At 58.8% G+C, this 16,692-nt stretch overlaps 6 protein-coding genes across 6 annotated transcripts; 3 read left to right on the top strand and 3 right to left on the bottom strand.

Moving 5' to 3' along the window:
- Positions 1–293: 293 nt before the first annotated feature.
- On the top strand, positions 294–1,947 carry SODALDRAFT_273981 (UDP-N-acetylglucosamine pyrophosphorylase; the record flags this gene model as incomplete). Its single annotated transcript, XM_028607927.1, has 2 exons — positions 294–1,751; positions 1,879–1,947. The coding sequence occupies 2 exons, from the start codon at positions 294–296 to the stop codon at positions 1,945–1,947; spliced, it is 1,527 nt and encodes a 508-aa protein (XP_028467359.1).
- A 70-nt stretch (positions 1,948–2,017) lies between these two features.
- Positions 2,018–5,355, bottom strand: SODALDRAFT_397685 (raffinose synthase Sip1; the record flags this gene model as incomplete). Its single annotated transcript, XM_028615303.1, has 6 exons — positions 2,018–2,903; positions 2,993–3,730; positions 3,791–4,063; positions 4,137–4,350; positions 4,440–4,635; positions 4,700–5,355. 6 exons carry the CDS (start codon positions 5,353–5,355, stop codon positions 2,251–2,253), a joined length of 2,730 nt encoding a protein of 909 aa, XP_028467358.1. The 3' UTR covers positions 2,018–2,250.
- A 610-nt stretch (positions 5,356–5,965) lies between these two features.
- Positions 5,966–8,389, top strand: SODALDRAFT_331667 (mitochondrial-processing peptidase subunit beta). The gene is made up of 5 exons (XM_028611508.1): positions 5,966–6,277; positions 6,423–6,548; positions 6,719–6,796; positions 6,886–7,571; positions 7,662–8,389. Exons 1-5 carry the CDS (start codon positions 6,128–6,130, stop codon positions 8,047–8,049), a joined length of 1,428 nt encoding a protein of 475 aa, XP_028467357.1. The 5' UTR covers positions 5,966–6,127; the 3' UTR covers positions 8,050–8,389.
- An 81-nt stretch (positions 8,390–8,470) lies between these two features.
- SODALDRAFT_292947 (histidinol dehydrogenase) lies at positions 8,471–11,637 on the bottom strand. The gene is made up of 3 exons (XM_028608705.1): positions 11,485–11,637; positions 8,883–11,393; positions 8,471–8,802 (listed from the first exon to the last, which is right to left on the bottom strand). Exons 2-3 carry the CDS (start codon positions 11,296–11,298, stop codon positions 8,609–8,611), a joined length of 2,610 nt encoding a protein of 869 aa, XP_028467356.1. The 5' UTR covers positions 11,299–11,393; positions 11,485–11,637; the 3' UTR covers positions 8,471–8,608.
- A 258-nt stretch (positions 11,638–11,895) lies between these two features.
- Positions 11,896–13,435, top strand: SODALDRAFT_331665 (TFIID-31kDa-domain-containing protein). Its single transcript, XM_028611507.1, has one exon. The coding sequence runs from the start codon at positions 12,215–12,217 to the stop codon at positions 13,190–13,192; it is 978 nt and encodes a 325-aa protein (XP_028467355.1). The 5' UTR covers positions 11,896–12,214; the 3' UTR covers positions 13,193–13,435.
- Positions 13,436–13,784: 349 nt separating this feature from the next.
- Positions 13,785–16,317, bottom strand: SODALDRAFT_322930 (LNS2-domain-containing protein; the record flags this gene model as incomplete). Its single annotated transcript, XM_028609773.1, has 2 exons — positions 13,785–15,760; positions 15,861–16,317. 2 exons carry the CDS (start codon positions 16,315–16,317, stop codon positions 13,785–13,787), a joined length of 2,433 nt encoding a protein of 810 aa, XP_028467354.1.
- Positions 16,318–16,692: the final 375 nt, after the last annotated feature.

Here is a 16,692-nt window from a genome sequence, read left to right as displayed (position 1 = left end):
GTACTGTAGGTAGGTTCGATGACCTTGGAGGGGCAGTAGCAACCAGAGCCCCGACTTCCCCCTCCATTGACAGAGTCCATTGGTCCTTCTCTGCCTAAGAATAGCACGCACCTAGCACCTGCTCTTCTTCTTCTTCTTCTTCTTCTTAAGCCTTGGGCTGCCTTCTTACACCCCCTTTTTCCTCCACCACACCGTTATTAGCCCCTACACCGACACCGATCCGGCCGACCCTCTAACAAACGCCCGTCTTTCTCTCTCGACACATAATTACAGACTGTCCATTCTCGCCCACCATGGACGCCATCAAGTCAGCCCTCCACATCGGCTCCAAACCCGAACCCCTTTCCCAACCCACCGCCGAACAGGTGGCCGACCTCAAGGCCAAGTACACCGCCGCCGGTCAAGATCATGTCTTTACCTTCTACGACTCGCTCTCCCCCGAAGAACAGGCCTCCCTCTACAACCAGCTGCTCGGCTTCGACCCGGCCCGTATCAACGAGATCACCGACCGCGCCCTGAACCCGACCAAGGCCAAGCCCCGCGACCTCGACCGTGCCCAGGATGACATCGAACCCCTCCCCGAATCTGCCACCGCCAGCATCCTCGACTCCAAGCCCGAGGACCTAGATACCTGGTACAAGGCTGGTCTCGATCTCATCGCCCAGAACAAGGCCGGCGTGGTCCTCATGGCCGGAGGTCAAGGCACCCGCCTCGGCAGCTCCGCCCCCAAGGGCTGCTACGACATCGGACTGCCCAGCCACAAGTCCCTCTTCCGCATCCAGGCAGAGCGTATCCGCAAAATCCAGGAGCTCGCCGCCGCCCACGCTGCCTCGGATTCCAAGCCCGTCGTCCCCTGGTACGTCATGACCTCGGGCCCTACCCGCGGCCCCACGGAGCAATACTTCGAGGAGAACAACTACTTCGGCCTCGACAAGGCCGACGTCTTCATCTTCGAACAGGGCGTCCTCCCCTGCATTTCCAACGACGGAAAGATCCTTCTCGAGTCCCGCAGCCGCGTCGCCGTGGCCCCGGACGGCAACGGCGGCATCTACCAGGCTCTCGTCGTCTCCGGCGTCCTGGACGACATGCGCCGCCGCGGCGTCCAGCACGTCCACGCCTACTGCGTCGACAACTGCCTCGTCCGCGTTGCCGACCCGGTCTTCCTGGGCTTCGCCGCCGCCAAGGACGTCGACATCGCCACCAAGGTCGTCCGCAAGCGCAACGCCACCGAGTCGGTCGGCCTCATCCTGCAGCGCAACGGCCGCCCCGACGTCGTCGAGTACTCCGAGATTGACCAGGCCACCGCCGAGGCCCGCGACCCCAACCACCACGACCTGCTCAAGTTCCGCGCCGCCAACATCGTCAACCACTACTACTCCCTCCGCTTCCTCGAGTCCATCCCCCTGTGGGCCCACGAGCTGCCCCACCACGTCGCCCGCAAGAAGATCCCGGCCGCCGACCTCACATCCGGCGAGACCGTCAAGCCCGAGAAGCCCAACGGCATCAAGCTCGAGCAGTTCGTCTTCGACGTCTTCCCCCGCCTGCCCCTCGACAAGTTTGCCTGCCTCGAGGTCCGCCGCGAGGACGAGTTCTCCCCGCTCAAGAACGCCCGCGGCACCGGCGAGGACGACCCGGATACCAGCAAGCGCGACATTATGGCCCAGGGCAAGCGCTGGGCCCAGGCCGCCGGTGCCACCGTCGCTTCTGAGAAGGAGGATGATGGTATCGAGGTGTCTCCTCTGATCAGCTACGTATGTTCTTTTTTTTCTCCTCTTCTTTTTCTTCTTTTTCTTCTTTTTCTTCTTTTTCTTCTTTTTTTTCTTTTTTTTTTGCCCCAACTAATACGGAGGAATGTCACGGCTAACTGGTTCTCTACAGGGAGGTGAGGGTCTTGAGAAGCTCAGCGGAACTCAAATCACGGCTCCTGCTGTTTTGGAACGGGAATAAAGGGAGGGCAATATGAATACAAAAGAAAAGAAAAGAAAGAAAAGAAAGGAAAAAGAGCATCGGCGATCGGAGTAGGGAAGAGTCCTTTTGTTACAAAGCCTGGAAGATTACCTGCTACAATCATGATGAGCGGGATAAGGAGATGCATGCACATTACACACATGACATGAGATATGGAAAGAGTTCAAAACAGCTAGAAACATGGAGTTCAGATACGTACGATGGCATGAGCCCGGCTGTGGATTTGCCATCTTAGGATCCTCTTTATTTCTCTATCATCTGACAGCCCGTATCCACAGCCCCTCAGGACTCTACGTGGTCTATCGAGAAATACACCGTAATCTCAACCTCGTTGCTCCACCCGGGATGGAGCGCCATCTCGTTCCACGCCTTCTCAACGTCAATCTCCAACACGTGGGCATCCGCCGCGCTAACCGAGACGGTATGCACCGGAATCACGCGTCCCTGGATCGTAGCGATGAAGTCATCCGCAATGGTCAGCTCGGGGAGCGCGGAGAGGTAGACCCCCAACACACCGAGCGCCTTGAGCGACGTCCGCAGCTGGACGCGGCCGTCGGTCTCGAAGGCCAGGCCGCTGCTCACGATGGCCGCTGCGCCCGCCATCTTCCCCAGCAAGCCCAGGTTGGCGGCGTAGAGCACCTCGCCCTTGGCCTCCCTGACCAGGGTGGTGAGCGGGTAGGCGGTGAAGATGTCGTAGCCGCGGATGTCCAGGGACACGGCCAGGGAGGAGGAGCCGGGACCGGGACCGGGACCGGGGGCGGCGGAAGAAGAAGAAGGGGTGAGGGGCGGGGTGAGGCGGCCGGTGGAGTGGGCGCGTACTGTGTACCTCATGGAGGGGAGGACGCCGGGGAAGACGGCGAGGGGGATGAGTTCGAGTAGGGGTCTGGAGGAGACGTTGAAGATGCCGAGGATGGGGGTGCCTGTTACGGCGTGGCCTAAAAAGAAGAAAGAAAAGAAAAGAAAAAAGAAATGTTAGTGAATCATCGGCATGTTCCAGGGGAGTAGAGGGAAACACTCGACGTACCGTGATAACTACCTACTTTCAACAACACATCGTCGTGGTAGCTGTTGTAGACATCAACCGACTTGCCGACCACGCTGGGCCGGAAAATAACGGTCTTGCCCCGCGGCGTCAGGCCCGTCATCTCCTTGATGAGATGCATATCATGCTGGCCAGGGACGTCAGTGATGTAGATAGGCCCGCCGCTCACGCAGCGCGCGGCGGCATGAAAGCCAGAATAACCATGCACCGTCTGGAACATGTCCCAGTCGGGGAGGATGTTGAGATGCTGCGTCAGCAGGGCGTTGTGGGCGTTGGTCCACACATGCCAAGGGTGGGAGGAGGGCACCTCGGGGAAAAAGTCGTCCGAGTTGCGGCAGAGGACGGGGGGCCGGTTGCGGCGGAGCTGGGCGTGGAAGATGATCTGCGGCACCTGGGACATGCACGAGATGGCCTTGATGCTGAAGTGGCGCAGGGAGGCGATGGTCCAGGCGTCGAGGTAGGCGGCGGTGAGGTCGCGGCGGGCGGCGGCCGAGACCCACGTGTCCAGCATGAACTGGGCGTCGGTCTTGACGCCGTCGACGCCGCAGGAGGCGAGGAACCGGTAGAAGTCGTCGTAGAACCGGTCGACGTCTTCCTGGGCGACTACGGTCATCTTGCCGCCCAGCGGGAGGTGGCGGCGCTCGGCGTCTTTCCGCACGACGTCGACGGTCTTGTAGGTTTGGGCGAGCTTTCCCTCGGGGGAGATGCCGGCCCAGTAGCCTGGGGGAGCGTTAGCCAAGTCACCGGTAGCAAAGAGGCGAGGACGAGACGAGATAGTACCGAGTAGGGCGTGCCAGACGGCAATGTGTTGAATGTGAGGGTGTTTCTCGCGGATGCTGGATACCATGCCCTTGAGACCATGGGGGAAAGCTTTGGGTTCCGCTTCAAACTCGACCCAGGCGTGTTGGAACTGGCCAGGGCCTCGGTAGTCGATGGACTGCCAGTTGTCGTCGATGATGAGACTGGCGACCTTGATGTTGTGTTCTGCGAGAGTATCAACAGCATTCAATACTTTCTCTTCGGTGAGCTTCTGCCCAAGGCCGTTCCACGTGCCTGTTTGCCGTCAGTTGATGGAATGAATGGAAGAAAAATAAAATATAAAAAGGAGTGTCCACGCCCCACGTACAATAACCGAGGCCGTCGTACCAGTTCTCCATCCACTCAGGTTTGATGTCCCTTTCAATGGACCGAATCTCTGCCTCGGTTTCTTCCTTCGTACCCTTCATCTGTTGAACGACGGTCCGGGCATGGTACATGACGGCAGCATTGGCGCTTTCAAAGGTGTCGCCGATAGCCGCGAGGACCGTGGCTGGTTCAGATTCAGTGCCGTCATTTCGACTCTATAGTCCCCATTATCAGCACCTGAGATGCAGGTCGTCGAATGGAGCACAGTCTCTCGGTGGGTTTTGAAGCTTACGTGCAGCACCACAGTCCCATGCCCCTCGGTATTCTGGCTGCGGAACACAGAGGTGACGTTGTTCGCGCCGCTGATGGCCAGTAAGACGAGATGGTGACCCCGAGGGCTGAGAAAGGAACATAATATGCCGTCCCTGTCAAGCTCGAAATGGTTCTTGCCATGTCTAGGGCCGAGCCAAGGTGTCCAGGGACGGACTAAAGCAAACCACCTGAGGGGCAAGAACGTATTAGAGAAATTGGAAAGCAAGGCCAGAGCGCATCTTTGGAACCCACCGCAGATAAGATCCCCAAGGGATGCCTATAGGGATGTCACGATAAGTGGAATCATCTCCCACGGCCGCAGGGACAGGTGTCTCGAGTACCCATAACCTCGTGCCGGGCGACTGGCTCATCTTCTGTTGGACCGTCCATGCGGGATTCAAGTCCTTGATGATGCCGTTCAAATCTTCCGGAAGACCAGCAGCCAGCCCGGTACGCACGATAACGAGACCGTCACCCAGACCCAGCTCATCACGGGTCCACCTCCACGGCTCGTTCTCGCCATGACGGAACTTCAGGGTGAATTGCAGCGACTCCCGAGCTGCCAGGGAGACGGAGAAGTACAAGCGAGACGAGGATGCGTCCACGGACTGCAGTTCTTTAGGGGCACTGTCCGGCGAGGTGGGATGCAGGAGAGATTCAGTCCATTCTTGACCGTCGGTCGACTGCCAGAGGGCGACTTGCCATGGCTCCTCACCCCGCGAAGCCGGGACTTGAAGGACGGCAAGGAAGGATAAGTGGCCTTCTTGGACTTGAGTGACTTGACCCAGCGGAGGGAAACTTTGTACGATGGCTTTCATATCTGCTTCGACGGCGTCTGGGTCCGGATTCTGCTTTAGAATGTGAAGAACCTGGAAGGGGTCCGCGAAGTTGAAGCCGCTGCCGGTCATGTTTTGTTGGCGGGGACCTGAGCCGGCAACCGTTACGGGGTTTTTTTTTTGTCTTTCTTTTTGGAATTGGGACGGATGGATGAAGGTTCTAGGTATTCACGAGAAGTTCTGTCTTATATTGTGAGGGCAGCTGGACGAGACTGATGTTGGACGGTTCTCTAGGTGTGTCAAGGCAGAGGAGGCGGTCCAGCTCGTGTAAAAGGAGTCCTGCACTACCGACCGAGTGGACCACATAGCATACTGATGCTCTGTAACGTCTGCTGTAGGTATTGGGCAATCATGCGGGTCAGCTGCACCTGTGTCGGGTCTCATTGCATGTCTGAGAGGACGGGGAGTCTGGGGGTTTTGTCGGTGTAGTTGTTGGTGAACCCCTCTTGGTTAAGGAGTTCAACGGCCGAGGCACAAGGTTCAGTACGTAATTGCCTGGTTATGTAAGCATCTAAAGCGAAGACCATAGAGCTGAGTCATCGCTCACTCCATCTTGGAAACAGACCACCTCTGATTGGCCCATGCCTCGGGCGGAGATACCCGGAACAACTCGGAGAAACCAATGCCTGCCAACGCCTACCAGTGCCTGAGATCCCAGGCCACTAAAAATCATTCCAGCAAACCGGCACCGAGAATTGGCAGAGAGCGAGAGAAAGAGGGAAAGCTTTCAAAGCCGCGAGCCGAAACCTCCATCGAAAGATTGAAAGATTTCGTCAACCCAACTCACCATTCGCCTTCCGCTCCGCTCCCGCTCCCGCTTCCTCCCACCATCTACCCACCCCCCATGGCGTCCCGGAGACTTGCTTTGAACCTCTCGCAGGGGCTGCGAAAGGGCGCCTCGTTCGCCAGGACTTCTCGTCTGACCCGAGGCCTCGCTACGCCCGCCAGCCCCGTCGGCAAAGTCGAGACCACCACCCTCAAGAATGGACTGACTGTACGGCCATCTCCCATCAGCGCCCTTTCCTTGTCTCCTCTTCTCCTGTCCTGCCGGGTTCTCTCTTGGAACGAGACCAATTGGCCAATTGGTTGCATATAGACCGTTGAATCTCGTCTCTAACCGTTGAATCGTTTCTTCACAGGTTGCCACCAACTACTCGCCATGGTCCCAGACTTCCACCGTCGGCATGTGGATTGATGCCGGCTCGAGGGCAGAGACCGACGAGACCAATGGCACTGCTCATTTCCTTGAGCATCTCGCTTTCAAGGTACGATTCCCGTGCTGTGTGACTTGTCGCTGTTGCGCCCTTTTTTTTCTTTTTTTTTTCTCTCTCAATCTGTTTCCCCTTTCATCTTTTTTATTCATTTCTTTCCCCCTTGCCCTTCTTCATATCTATATTCGGAGGCATCTTGACACTGACGACACATGAATATTTAGGGCACCTCGAACCGGACGCAGCAGCAACTCGAGCTCGAGATTGAGAACATGGGTGGTCACCTGAACGCCTACACTTCGGTTGGTGACACCAACAAAATGACCGATGCATATTCCCTGTACATAAAGGCCACATTCAAACTAACTGTTGGAAACTCCACACACAACAGCGCGAGAACACCGTCTACTTCGCCAAGGCCTTCAACTCGGACGTACCGCAGTGCGTCGACATCCTCGCCGACATCCTCCAAAACTCCAAGCTCGAGGAGGCCGCCATCGAGCGCGAGCGCGACGTCATCCTGCGCGAGTCCGAGGAGGTCGAGAAGCAGATGGAGGAGGTCGTCTTCGACCACCTCCACGCCACCGCCTTCCAGCACCAGCCCCTCGGCCGCACCATCCTCGGCCCGCGCCAGAACATCCGCGACATCACCCGCACCGAGCTCGTCAACTACATCAAGACCAACTACACCGCCGACCGCATGGTCCTCGTCGGCGCCGGCGGCGTGCCCCACGACAAGCTCGTCGAGCTGGCCGAGAAGTACTTCGCCGGCCTCCCCAGCCACGGGCCCCAGAACCAGGCCTACCTCCTCTCCAAGCAAAAGGCCGACTTCATCGGCTCCGACGTCCGCGTCCGCGACGACCAGATCCCCACCGCCAACATCGCCATCGCCGTCGAGGGCGTCAGCTGGAACGACGACGACTACTACACCGCCCTCGTCACCCAGGCCATCGTCGGCAACTACGACAAGGCTTTGGGTAATGCCCCGCACCAGGGCAGCAAGCTCAGCGGCTTTGTGCACAAGCACGACCTGGCCAACAGCTTCATGAGCTTCTCCACCAGCTACAGCGATACTGGGTACGTTTTCCTTTTTTTTTAAACCTTTTTTTTTTCTTTTTTTCTTCTTTTTCTTTTCCCCCCCCAACTAACCACAAACGACACCTGCAGCCTCTGGGGCATCTACCTCGTCACCGACAAGCTCACCCGCGTCGACGACCTCGTCCACTTCGCCCTCCGCGAATGGATGCGCCTCTCCTCCAACGTCAGCGACTCCGAGGTCGAGCGCGCCAAGGCCCAGCTCAAGGCCTCCATCCTGCTCTCCCTCGACGGCACCACCGCCGTCGCCGAGGACATCGGCCGCCAGCTCATCACCACCGGCCGCCACGCCAGCCCCGCCGAGATCGAGCGCCTCATCGACCACATCTCCGCCAAGGACGTCATGGAGTTCGCCAGCCGGAAGCTCTGGGACCAGGACGTCGCCGTCAGCGCCGTGGGGAGCATCGATGCCCTGTTTGACTACCAACGGCTGAGGAACACCATGAAGCCCAAGTTCTAAGAATCCCTTGCAGAAAGGGAAAAAAGGGGGGGGAATGTGTTTGGAGAGGGTTGGTGAAGGGACAGACGGGGTGATGTAAAGCGTGTAGGGGCTTTGCGAAAGGTGGTGGTTTTTGGCTGGTTCTACGGGATAGAGTGTATGAGATACCGTTTTTTACAGGCCTACTGTAATATAAAAAGAGTCCCTTTTGTTCACAGTCGCTGTCTGCAACGCGTGTTGATGTGGCAAGCAATGCAGTAGTAGTCTTGGTGTTGTTGGGTTGGGCGGTTATACGTGAGGGCAGGTATTCTGGAGGCTGGGGACGGTACACGGGTGTTGAACCATAGTCCTTGAATCGAGAGTGGTTCTTCATCGTATATCACGTCCATCGAACTGGCTTCTTATAGAATGTTGTCCTTTATCTTGATGAAATTACCCATCCCCCGTCCCGTACCCCCCGTCCCGTAGCCCCCCGACCAACACACCCCCTTTTTACCTTCGACATCCACGCCTGGATTATAATCATTCCTCATTCCTCATTCCTCCATTCCCAAACACCTCAAACAATGCGGTATCGATTCTATTTCCCTTCCATGTACTGGACTCGAATTTCCACGGCCCGTCTGTGCGCCTCCAGCTCTTCCACCTTGGCCAGGTGCATGACGGCTTCGCCAACATTCTTCAGGCCCTCGGCCGTCAGGTTGGAGCTGGTGATGTGCTTGACAAAGGACCCGAGGTTGACGCCCGAGTATTGTTTTGCGTAGCCGTACGTTGCTGTGGACCATTGTCAGTAACAAAAAGGGTGAAAAAAAAAAAGAAAAAAAGAAAAAAGAAAAAAGGAAGAAAACACATACGCAGAGAATGGTTCACACCCGCAGAGTAATCGCCCACACTCTCAGGAGTCCACTGGCCGATGAAAACGCTACCGGCATTCATCACCTTATCAACAACCTTCTCGGCGTCCTGGACCTGCAGGATGAGATGTTCCGGGGCATACTCGTTGCTGATACGCATGGCCTCGTCGACGTCGCGGACGGAGATGGTGACGGAGTGGGCGATGGACCCGCGAACGATAGCAACGCGCGGCAGGGCCATGGCCTGCTCGTGCACCTCGTCCTCGATCGCGCGGAGCTGCTCCTCGGTCAGGTCGACGGCGAGGAGGATGACCTGGGAATCGACGCCGTGCTCGGCCTGGGAGAGGAGGTCGGAGGCGACGAAGGCCGGGTTGGCGTGGGCGTCGGCGACGACGAGCACCTCGGACGGGCCGGCGGGCATGTCGATGCCGACGCCGGCGTTGGTGTCGTTGCTGACGAGCATCTTGGCGGCGGTGACGAACTGGTTGCCCGGGCCGAGGATCTTGTCGACCTTGGTGACGTTCTCGGTGCCGTAGGCGAGGGCGGCGACGGCCTGGGCGCCGCCGGCGAGGACGATGCTCTCGGCGCCGATCTTGTGGGCCACGTAGACAATCTCGGGCGTCAGGCTGCCGTCGGGGCGCGGGGGCGACGCGAGCACAATCTTCTTGCACCCGGCCACCATGGCCGGCACGCCCAGCATGAGGGCCGTGCTGGGGAGCACGGCGGTGCCGCCGGGGACGTATAGGCCGACGCGCTCGATGGGGCGGGAGAAGCGGCTGCATACCACGCCGGGCATGGTCTCGACCTGGAGGGGCTTGTCTTCCTTTTGGGCGGCGTGGAACTTGCGGATGTTCTCGAAGGAGATGTCGATGGCCCTGATGGACTCGGGCGACAGCCGCATGGCTTCTTCGGGAAAGGGCGCCTTGAGCACGGGCGAGGTCAGCGAGGTGGCCTTTTCGAACTTGTGGGTGTAGGTCAGGACGGCCTTGTCGCCGCCGGTCCGGACGTCTTCGATTATGGGCTTGATGACGTTGAGGATGGCGTCGGGGGACTTTTGCGACGGGCGCTTCAGAGCCTCGAGGATTTCGGCCTCGGAGGCCTGGGAGGCGTCATAACGGCGCATCACGATTCTGCCTGGCGGAGTGTCGCTTGCAGGCGCAGCAGGGGTAGTGGCAGGGACAGGCGCAGGAGCAGGAGCAGGCCGGCCGGTAGAGATACCCTCCTTCTCGGCCCACTTCCCCTTCGCGTCACCCTTCCTCCTCTTGACCTTCCAGGCCTTGGCGTCCAGATTCTTCTCGATGTCGGCCAGGGTGACACCGGCGCTGACGGCCTTTGTGAGCGCGAAATAGATCAGGTCGGCGGCCTCGAACGCGACCTCCTCGGGGGTCTGGGCATCGCAGAGCTCCTCGGCCTCTTCCATGATCTTGGCCCTCAACAACCTCTCGTCGCTGAACAGGCGTGCGGTGTAAGAGCCCTCGGGGGCGGACTGTTTCCTTGACTGCAGGGTCCTCTCCAGGCGCGGGATGCCGGACAAGTCGCCGAAGCAGCCGTCCTGTTCCAGGTGGCAGAAGCGACCTTTCTGCTTGACGATGAATTTGAGGGTGTCATTGTCGCAGTCGACGGATATGCGGATGAGCTCTTGGGTGTCGCCCGAGGTAGCACCCTTGACCCACAGGCCGCGTTTCCGGCTCTGGTAAACGCCCGACTGGGTCCTCAGGGCCTCGGCAATGCTTTCCTCGCTGCTGTAGGCGAGGCCCAGGGCGACGTTCGACTCGTCGCAGACGACGGTGGGGATCAGGCCATCGGCGCGGTCCGATTTGCAAAACGAGACAATGACTTGGGGAAGAGACAGCCTCGTGGTGTCCTCCTTGCTGACGGTCAGACGGTCGGAGGGGAGGATGGGGATGGCAGAGCACTTGCGGGCTACCTGGAGCAGAAGTTCCAGATCAGCACTGGGTACCGGCTTAAGGAAGAGGTCGGATGGCCTCTGGGTGGTTTGGGTCTGCCTGAGGAATTCTTCGAGGTCGGGACTCTGGGGGTCAAAGTCTTTCAGCAGGAGGCTGCTGTTCCCTGATGTCGCCGAAAGGTCCAAGTTGGCAACGACAGGGCCGACTCGGTTGCCGAACTCGGCATACTTGGGGAGGTTCTCGGGTGTGACGAAGACTTGGCGTGCGCCGGCATCGAGCAGTGACACCACGTTGTCCGGAGAGCCTACTGCGGTGACGTCGAAGTAGCCACGAAACTCGGCATTGTGGCGCTTCAGGAAGCGATGGAACTTGCCGAGTGTCTGGTCGGTAACTTGGAAGAATGGAGCACCGAGGGCGGAGACCTGTTCCCGGGTAAGGCCTTCGAGGTTGGCCAGACCGGGAGGGACGGCAACACTGATGAGGAAAGGGAACGGTAGTGTTGTTTCCATGTCGAGGTCTGAGAGAAGGTTATGTCGGACTAGAATGGACGACTTGAAGAATCGATTTCCGAGTGTCTTTGAAGACAGCCAAGGTAGTAGGGGGACTGGAGAAAGATGGAGGTTAGTTGAGCCGAGGGGACCGGTGGCAGAGTGGCAGAGTGGCAGGAGCAAGAGACAAATGAACACTCGACTGACGTTTGGTCTCTTCTTTCCTTCTTTGGGTGTCTGAATTTCTAGAAAGGAGTTCGATTGTAAGTGTTTGTAGGTGGGGGAGAAGAAGAACTCGGGGGAAAGAGAAAAAAGACTTTATAAGATGTCAACGCCACGATGGAAGAATTGAGTTTTGGGGAGTCACATCCCACTTCGCGCTTCCCCTTCCCTAGTCCCCAGGTCCGAGTCCGGCTCGAATTTTGGCGGGGCAATCCGACCCCTCCATCTAGAAGAGTACCTTAGGTAAGGTATTGTCCTGTCACCTGTCGCCAGAGGTCACCATAACTCAGCCTCTGTATCTGTGTATCGGATCAATAGATCTGCCGTCCACAGCTCTCAGGTACGGTACGTCGTACCAGTCACTTCGTTGCCTCGTTCCGACTACTCGCCCATTCATGCCACTTCAGCATCTCCATCTTACACCCAAGCCATCCACAACCATTGGTTTCGTCCATTGAAGCTCCCAATTGAACAGCTTCCAAGCAGTCCTCATCGGATGTAGCTATTACTTTTCAAATTTACACCGAATTCCCCATTAAAATCTCACGCTGATCTCCCTCGACCGTTCCAATTCCGACCTCGCTACCTCACCCACCATCGAGCAGCCATCACACAAACAAAAGCATCACTACAGCTCTTACCGCCCATCAACAACAACTTCCTCTCCCCGTACTTCCACGACCCTCGCGCCTGGAGACGTTAAAACCCGCCCATCATGAGCACACAATCTACCTCGACGCCGCAGACCAACGGCGGGCCTTCCTCCTCCGCCCCAAACCCATCCCAACAAACCACCAACACACAACCGACCACTTCCACATCCCAGCAAAACACCTCACAACCGCAATCACAGCCGCAATCGCAATCGACCCAACAGTCACCTCAACAACAGCAACAGCAACAACAACAACAAAATCCAAATCCGAACCAACCCCAGTCACAACAAGGCCAACAAGGCCAACAAGGCCAACAACAACAACAACAACAACAACAACAACAACAACAACAACCATCCGACGCCTCCACCTCCGCACCGCGCCCCCGCGACTCGAGGATGATCGAACTCCTCCTCACCTCCCAAGGCGTCACCTCCTACGAGACCCGCGCGCCCCTCTTCCTCCTCGACTTCGCCTACCGCCACACCTCCGGCATCCTCAACGACGCCCTCCACCTCGGCGCCGACCCCTACACCACCCACGCCGGCACCCGGCCCTCCGCCGGCGCCGGGCCCGCCTCCATCCCCGCCACCGGAGGCGACGCCACCGTCTCCGCCAACGCCATCAAGATCGCCATCGCCTCCCGCCTCGTCTACCAGTTCCGCGGCGGCCGCGGCTCCGGCGGCATTAGTAAAGACTGGCTCCAGGACCTCGCCAAGGAGCACAACCGCGTCGCCCTCCCCCGCGTGGCCCCCAACGAGTGGGGCGTCCGCCTCCCCAGCGAGCGCTTTGTCCTCACCGGCACGAGCTGGGGGCTGAAGGACGTCTGGGAGGAAGCCGGGATGGAGGAGGACGAGGAGAGCGACGAGGATGCCGAGCAGAACCGGGGCGGTGGTGGTGCCATGGAAGGCGTTGAGCCGACCGGCGCCGCTGTCGCTGGGGACGGCGAGAATAACGAGGACGGTGAGGACGTTGAAGGCGGGACCATCGAGGACGTATTCGGTAAGGATATGGAGGATGAGGAGATGGGAGGCTAGGAGGACCGACCCTTTCCCGACGCTTCTGCTACGATGGGCCGCACGACTACCAATGCCGCCTCTTAAAGTGGCGTGGTACATCTAGAGGGCTGGGTGTTCCCTTTTATTGCTTTGACCGGGCTCTTGGTGAACTGGGGACCTGCAGACAATCTGCAACTAGGGAAGCGAAAAAAACATCACTAATAATAATAATAATAATATGGACGGACGGAGGTATACTGAGTGCCTGTGTCTCTACACGCAAGAACATGAAGACGAAACGTGTATATGTATGTGATGTATGTATGAACGAACGTCCTCGCCAAAAATGTATTACATATCATATGCGCCTGTATCCCATTGTGTGTGTGTGTGTGTGTCCATGATGATCCCAACGCCACCGCTATGTCCCAAAAGTGCCATGTCCCATCTTTCCGTCCTGCCGCTATGCCCTGCCTGCCTCTAATCTTTTAACCAGCGTCGGGGCCCTCAAGTCCATGTTGACAACAACCCCGTGAAACCACGGGCGGTGGGAAAAGAAAAGCCTAGAAAAAAAAGAAAAAAAAGAAAGGAATCACTGTTACAACACGTAGACAGCTCGCCCTCTCTCCTCTCACTCGTGGAGCGTAACGTTATTCACGCCCGTCATGGCCTCGGCACCGACATCCTGCACCAACTCTTTGTTCACGGGCCGAGACAACGTGGGCACCAACGCCACATCCTCCTCCCTCACGTCGTCGTCGTCGTCGTCGTCGTCTTCGAGGTCCTCGAGCACTTGCGGCGGGCTTCGCGCCGGTCGAGCCGTCGCCGCTCCGTCATCCTCATCGTCTTCCTCCTCACCGTCTCCGCCCTCGCCTTCGTGTTCTTCGTCTTCGTACTCCTCCTCGTCGTCCGCATCCGACTCGTCAAGGCTCAAACGACGCATGCTCTGCTCCATGCTCTCGCTCAGTTCGCTCTCCCCTTCGTCGTCGTCGTACTCGTCCGCCGACGAGTCCCGGGAGATATAGCTGTCCGCGAGGCCGTCACCCGCCTCCTCGTCATCTTCATCTTCCTCGTCCTCGTCCTCGTCGTCGTCGCCGCCGTCGTGGTGCACTTGTCCACGACCAGGCGTATCATCAGCCTCCGTATCGCTGGCCGAAAACTCGTTCAGCTCCAGCGGCTCGTCCCTCCAGTACTTGAAATCCGTAAACTCCTCGCCGCCGCCCCTGACCAGCGTGCTGACGGGCGGGAAGAAGTGGTCGACGACCTCGTTGATGTTCATGTACGTCAGCTTGAGCCGGTTGAGGCTCAGCACGTCCAGGCACACCTCGGCGTTGGAGTTGATGGTGAAGATGCGGTTCCGCGGGACGTCAACCGTCCGGTACGAGATCTGGTCGGTGAGTCGGTTCCCGTAGCCGGCGTAGAACGGGGTGTGCTCGGGCCCGTACAGCAGCCGGATGTCCCGGAGGGTGGCCATCTTGAAGACGTGGGGTTTTCGGAGGTAGACCTCGCGGCGGAGGGCCGCCATGGTGCGGTCGGGCGACAGGATGGTCGGGCCCCGCGGCAGTTTGTAGCCGTCTTGCTGGATGCCAGCCAGGTAGGCCCTCGTGGTGTCGGACTGCCCGACGGACCGGCTCGTCAGGTACATGATGTTGTAGCCGTTGGCGGCGATGTCGCTGTAGAGCTTGGCCACGCCGGCGTGGGTCCAGTCGCGGCCGATCATGTTGAGGACGTGGCCGAGGGCGTCCGACTTGGTGATGGTGCCGTCAATGTCGGAGATGACGACGGGGGTCTCGTGCTTCCAGAGGAACATGTTCGCCTGGCAGGTGGCCCGGTTGACGGTGAAGCTCATGCTGTTCTCGCCCGGCTTCAGGTCGAGCGCCTTCAGCTGGTCGCTGGTCAGACGAAGCGTCTTGGCGTAGTTCACGTTGGGGTCGCCGGCGGTCGACGTGGGCGGCGTGCTGGGAGCGGTCTGGGAGCTGATGTCCGACCCGGCTCTCCTGTGCAAGCGAGACTCGGCCGTGGTGGTGGCATCACTAGTGTCACTCTGATAACCGGGATCGGAAGCGGCATCGGCGGCGACAACGACGGCGGCGGCGCCGCGGCGGAACCCGGCGTCCAGGGTCTTCTTCTGGGCGGCCTCCTTGGCTTCCTCGCTGCTGTAGATCCAGATATTTCCCTGTTCGTCCATGCCGAACAGGGCGCCGATGTCGTAATTGCCCTCGAGCTCCTGCGACAGGATCTTGCGAGCCATGATTTCGGCCCGGAAGACGTCTTCTTCGTTGGTTTTCAGCATGGTCATGTCGAGTTTGAGGTCGCCCGTCTCGGTGACTTCACAGGGGATGTTGGCAGCCGAGAGCTTCTCGGAGAGGGCAGTAGCCCGGGCCACGGCCTCGGTGGGTGGGAGAGGCGGAGGACTCTGGGACCGGGTGGAGAGCCGGGGGCTACCTGGTTCGAACGGTGCCTCGGCAGCGTCCGAGTCGCTCGATCGGGAGGATTTGCCGAGGAAATCGTTGCTGCGGGATCGGAGCACGTGGGACCAATCGCCGGACCGGGGGCGCTCGAGGGCCGGACCGGGGGTAGATGTAGATGTAGCGGAGGCCAATATGCCTGTGGGGAGGAAGACGTCGTCAGCGTGATGAATTGTAGGAAAAGGGGAGTTTTGGTTTTTAAGAATAGGACGAAAAAAAAAGAAGAAAAAAAGAGTTACCATCTTCACGGAGTGCCGAAGTTGAATATAGAACAGAAGGCCCGGGGCGGCGCGACTTGGCAGCAGCATCGTCGAGTTCCAGGAGATCGGGTTCCTGAAGGCCGGGAGAAGGAGAGCGGCGCGCATTCAAGGGAGGACTCGAGGCGGGGGAGACGAGCGGCGAGGTCTGGAGATCCTTGGGGATGGTGTCGCTGGTCTCGAAGATGAAAAAGGCCTCGCCCTCCTCGCCGAGCTTCATGGGATAAGGCTGCTTCACGCCATTGACGCGGAAGTCGACCTTCTTCTCATAAGGGCGGAGAAGAGAGAACTTGCCGAAGCGGACGTGGAAGGGCGAGCAGGCCAGAGAGCCGTCCTCCTGCTCCACGACGATGACGTCGATGGCACCGCTGAGGGTGGCCGGGTTGATGGAGTTCCATGCCGACGAGACCGAGTCGCTAAGGTTCCTGACGTACTGCATGGCGGGCGACGGCGGGCGGAGAGATCGAGGCGGTTGTGGTGGTTGTTCGTATGACAATCGACAATCGATCGTCTCGAGGCCGGTGGGAGGTGGTTAGGTGCGGTGGGAGATGTTACGGACCGGCCTCGCAGTTGTGGTGGTTGGTGTGGTGTCGGTGGCGAGGGCAGAGGTCGGGTATGAGGATGTCAGCCGTAATAGATGGCGACCAGCAGACCAGCAGACCAAACAGTCAAAGGGACCAGTTCAGCCCAAGGGTCCAGCGGGTCTGGTATGGACGGCTGGAGACAAATGCAATTACGAAGTAGGTAACTCTGATGGGCGAGGCACCCAAGCCGGGGGCGGGGGTTGATGTTGAGGTTGAGGTTGAGGTTGAGT

Source organism: Sodiomyces alkalinus (assembly GCF_003711515.1).
Source record: "Sodiomyces alkalinus F11 unplaced genomic scaffold SODALscaffold_3, whole genome shotgun sequence".
In the NCBI taxonomy this organism is placed as follows: Eukaryota; Fungi; Ascomycota; class Sordariomycetes; order Glomerellales; family Plectosphaerellaceae; genus Sodiomyces; species Sodiomyces alkalinus.
This window is presented reverse-complemented; position numbering and strand designations above follow the sequence as displayed.

What these genes read in the sequence shown, in the direction of transcription:
- SODALDRAFT_331667 (XM_028611508.1), top strand. Translation starts at nt 6,128, where the DNA reads ATGGCGTCCCGGAGACTTGCTTTGAACCTCTCGCAGGGGCTGCGAAAG. An exon ending in ACCTGAACGCCTACACTTCG is followed by an intron (nt 6,797 to 6,885) that starts GTTGGTGACACC and finishes CACACACAACAG; the next exon opens with CGCGAGAACACCGTCTACTT. An exon ending in ACCAGCTACAGCGATACTGG is followed by an intron (nt 7,572 to 7,661) that starts GTACGTTTTCCT and finishes CGACACCTGCAG; the next exon opens with CCTCTGGGGCATCTACCTCG.
- SODALDRAFT_292947 (XM_028608705.1), bottom strand. Translation starts at nt 11,298, where the DNA reads ATGGAAACAACACTACCGTTCCCTTTCCTCATCAGTGTTGCCGTCCCT. An exon ending in GGGTGTGAACCATTCTCTGC is followed by an intron (nt 8,803 to 8,882) that starts GTATGTGTTTTC and finishes AATGGTCCACAG; the next exon opens with CAACGTACGGCTACGCAAAA.
- SODALDRAFT_331665 (XM_028611507.1), top strand. Translation starts at nt 12,215, where the DNA reads ATGAGCACACAATCTACCTCGACGCCGCAGACCAACGGCGGGCCTTCC.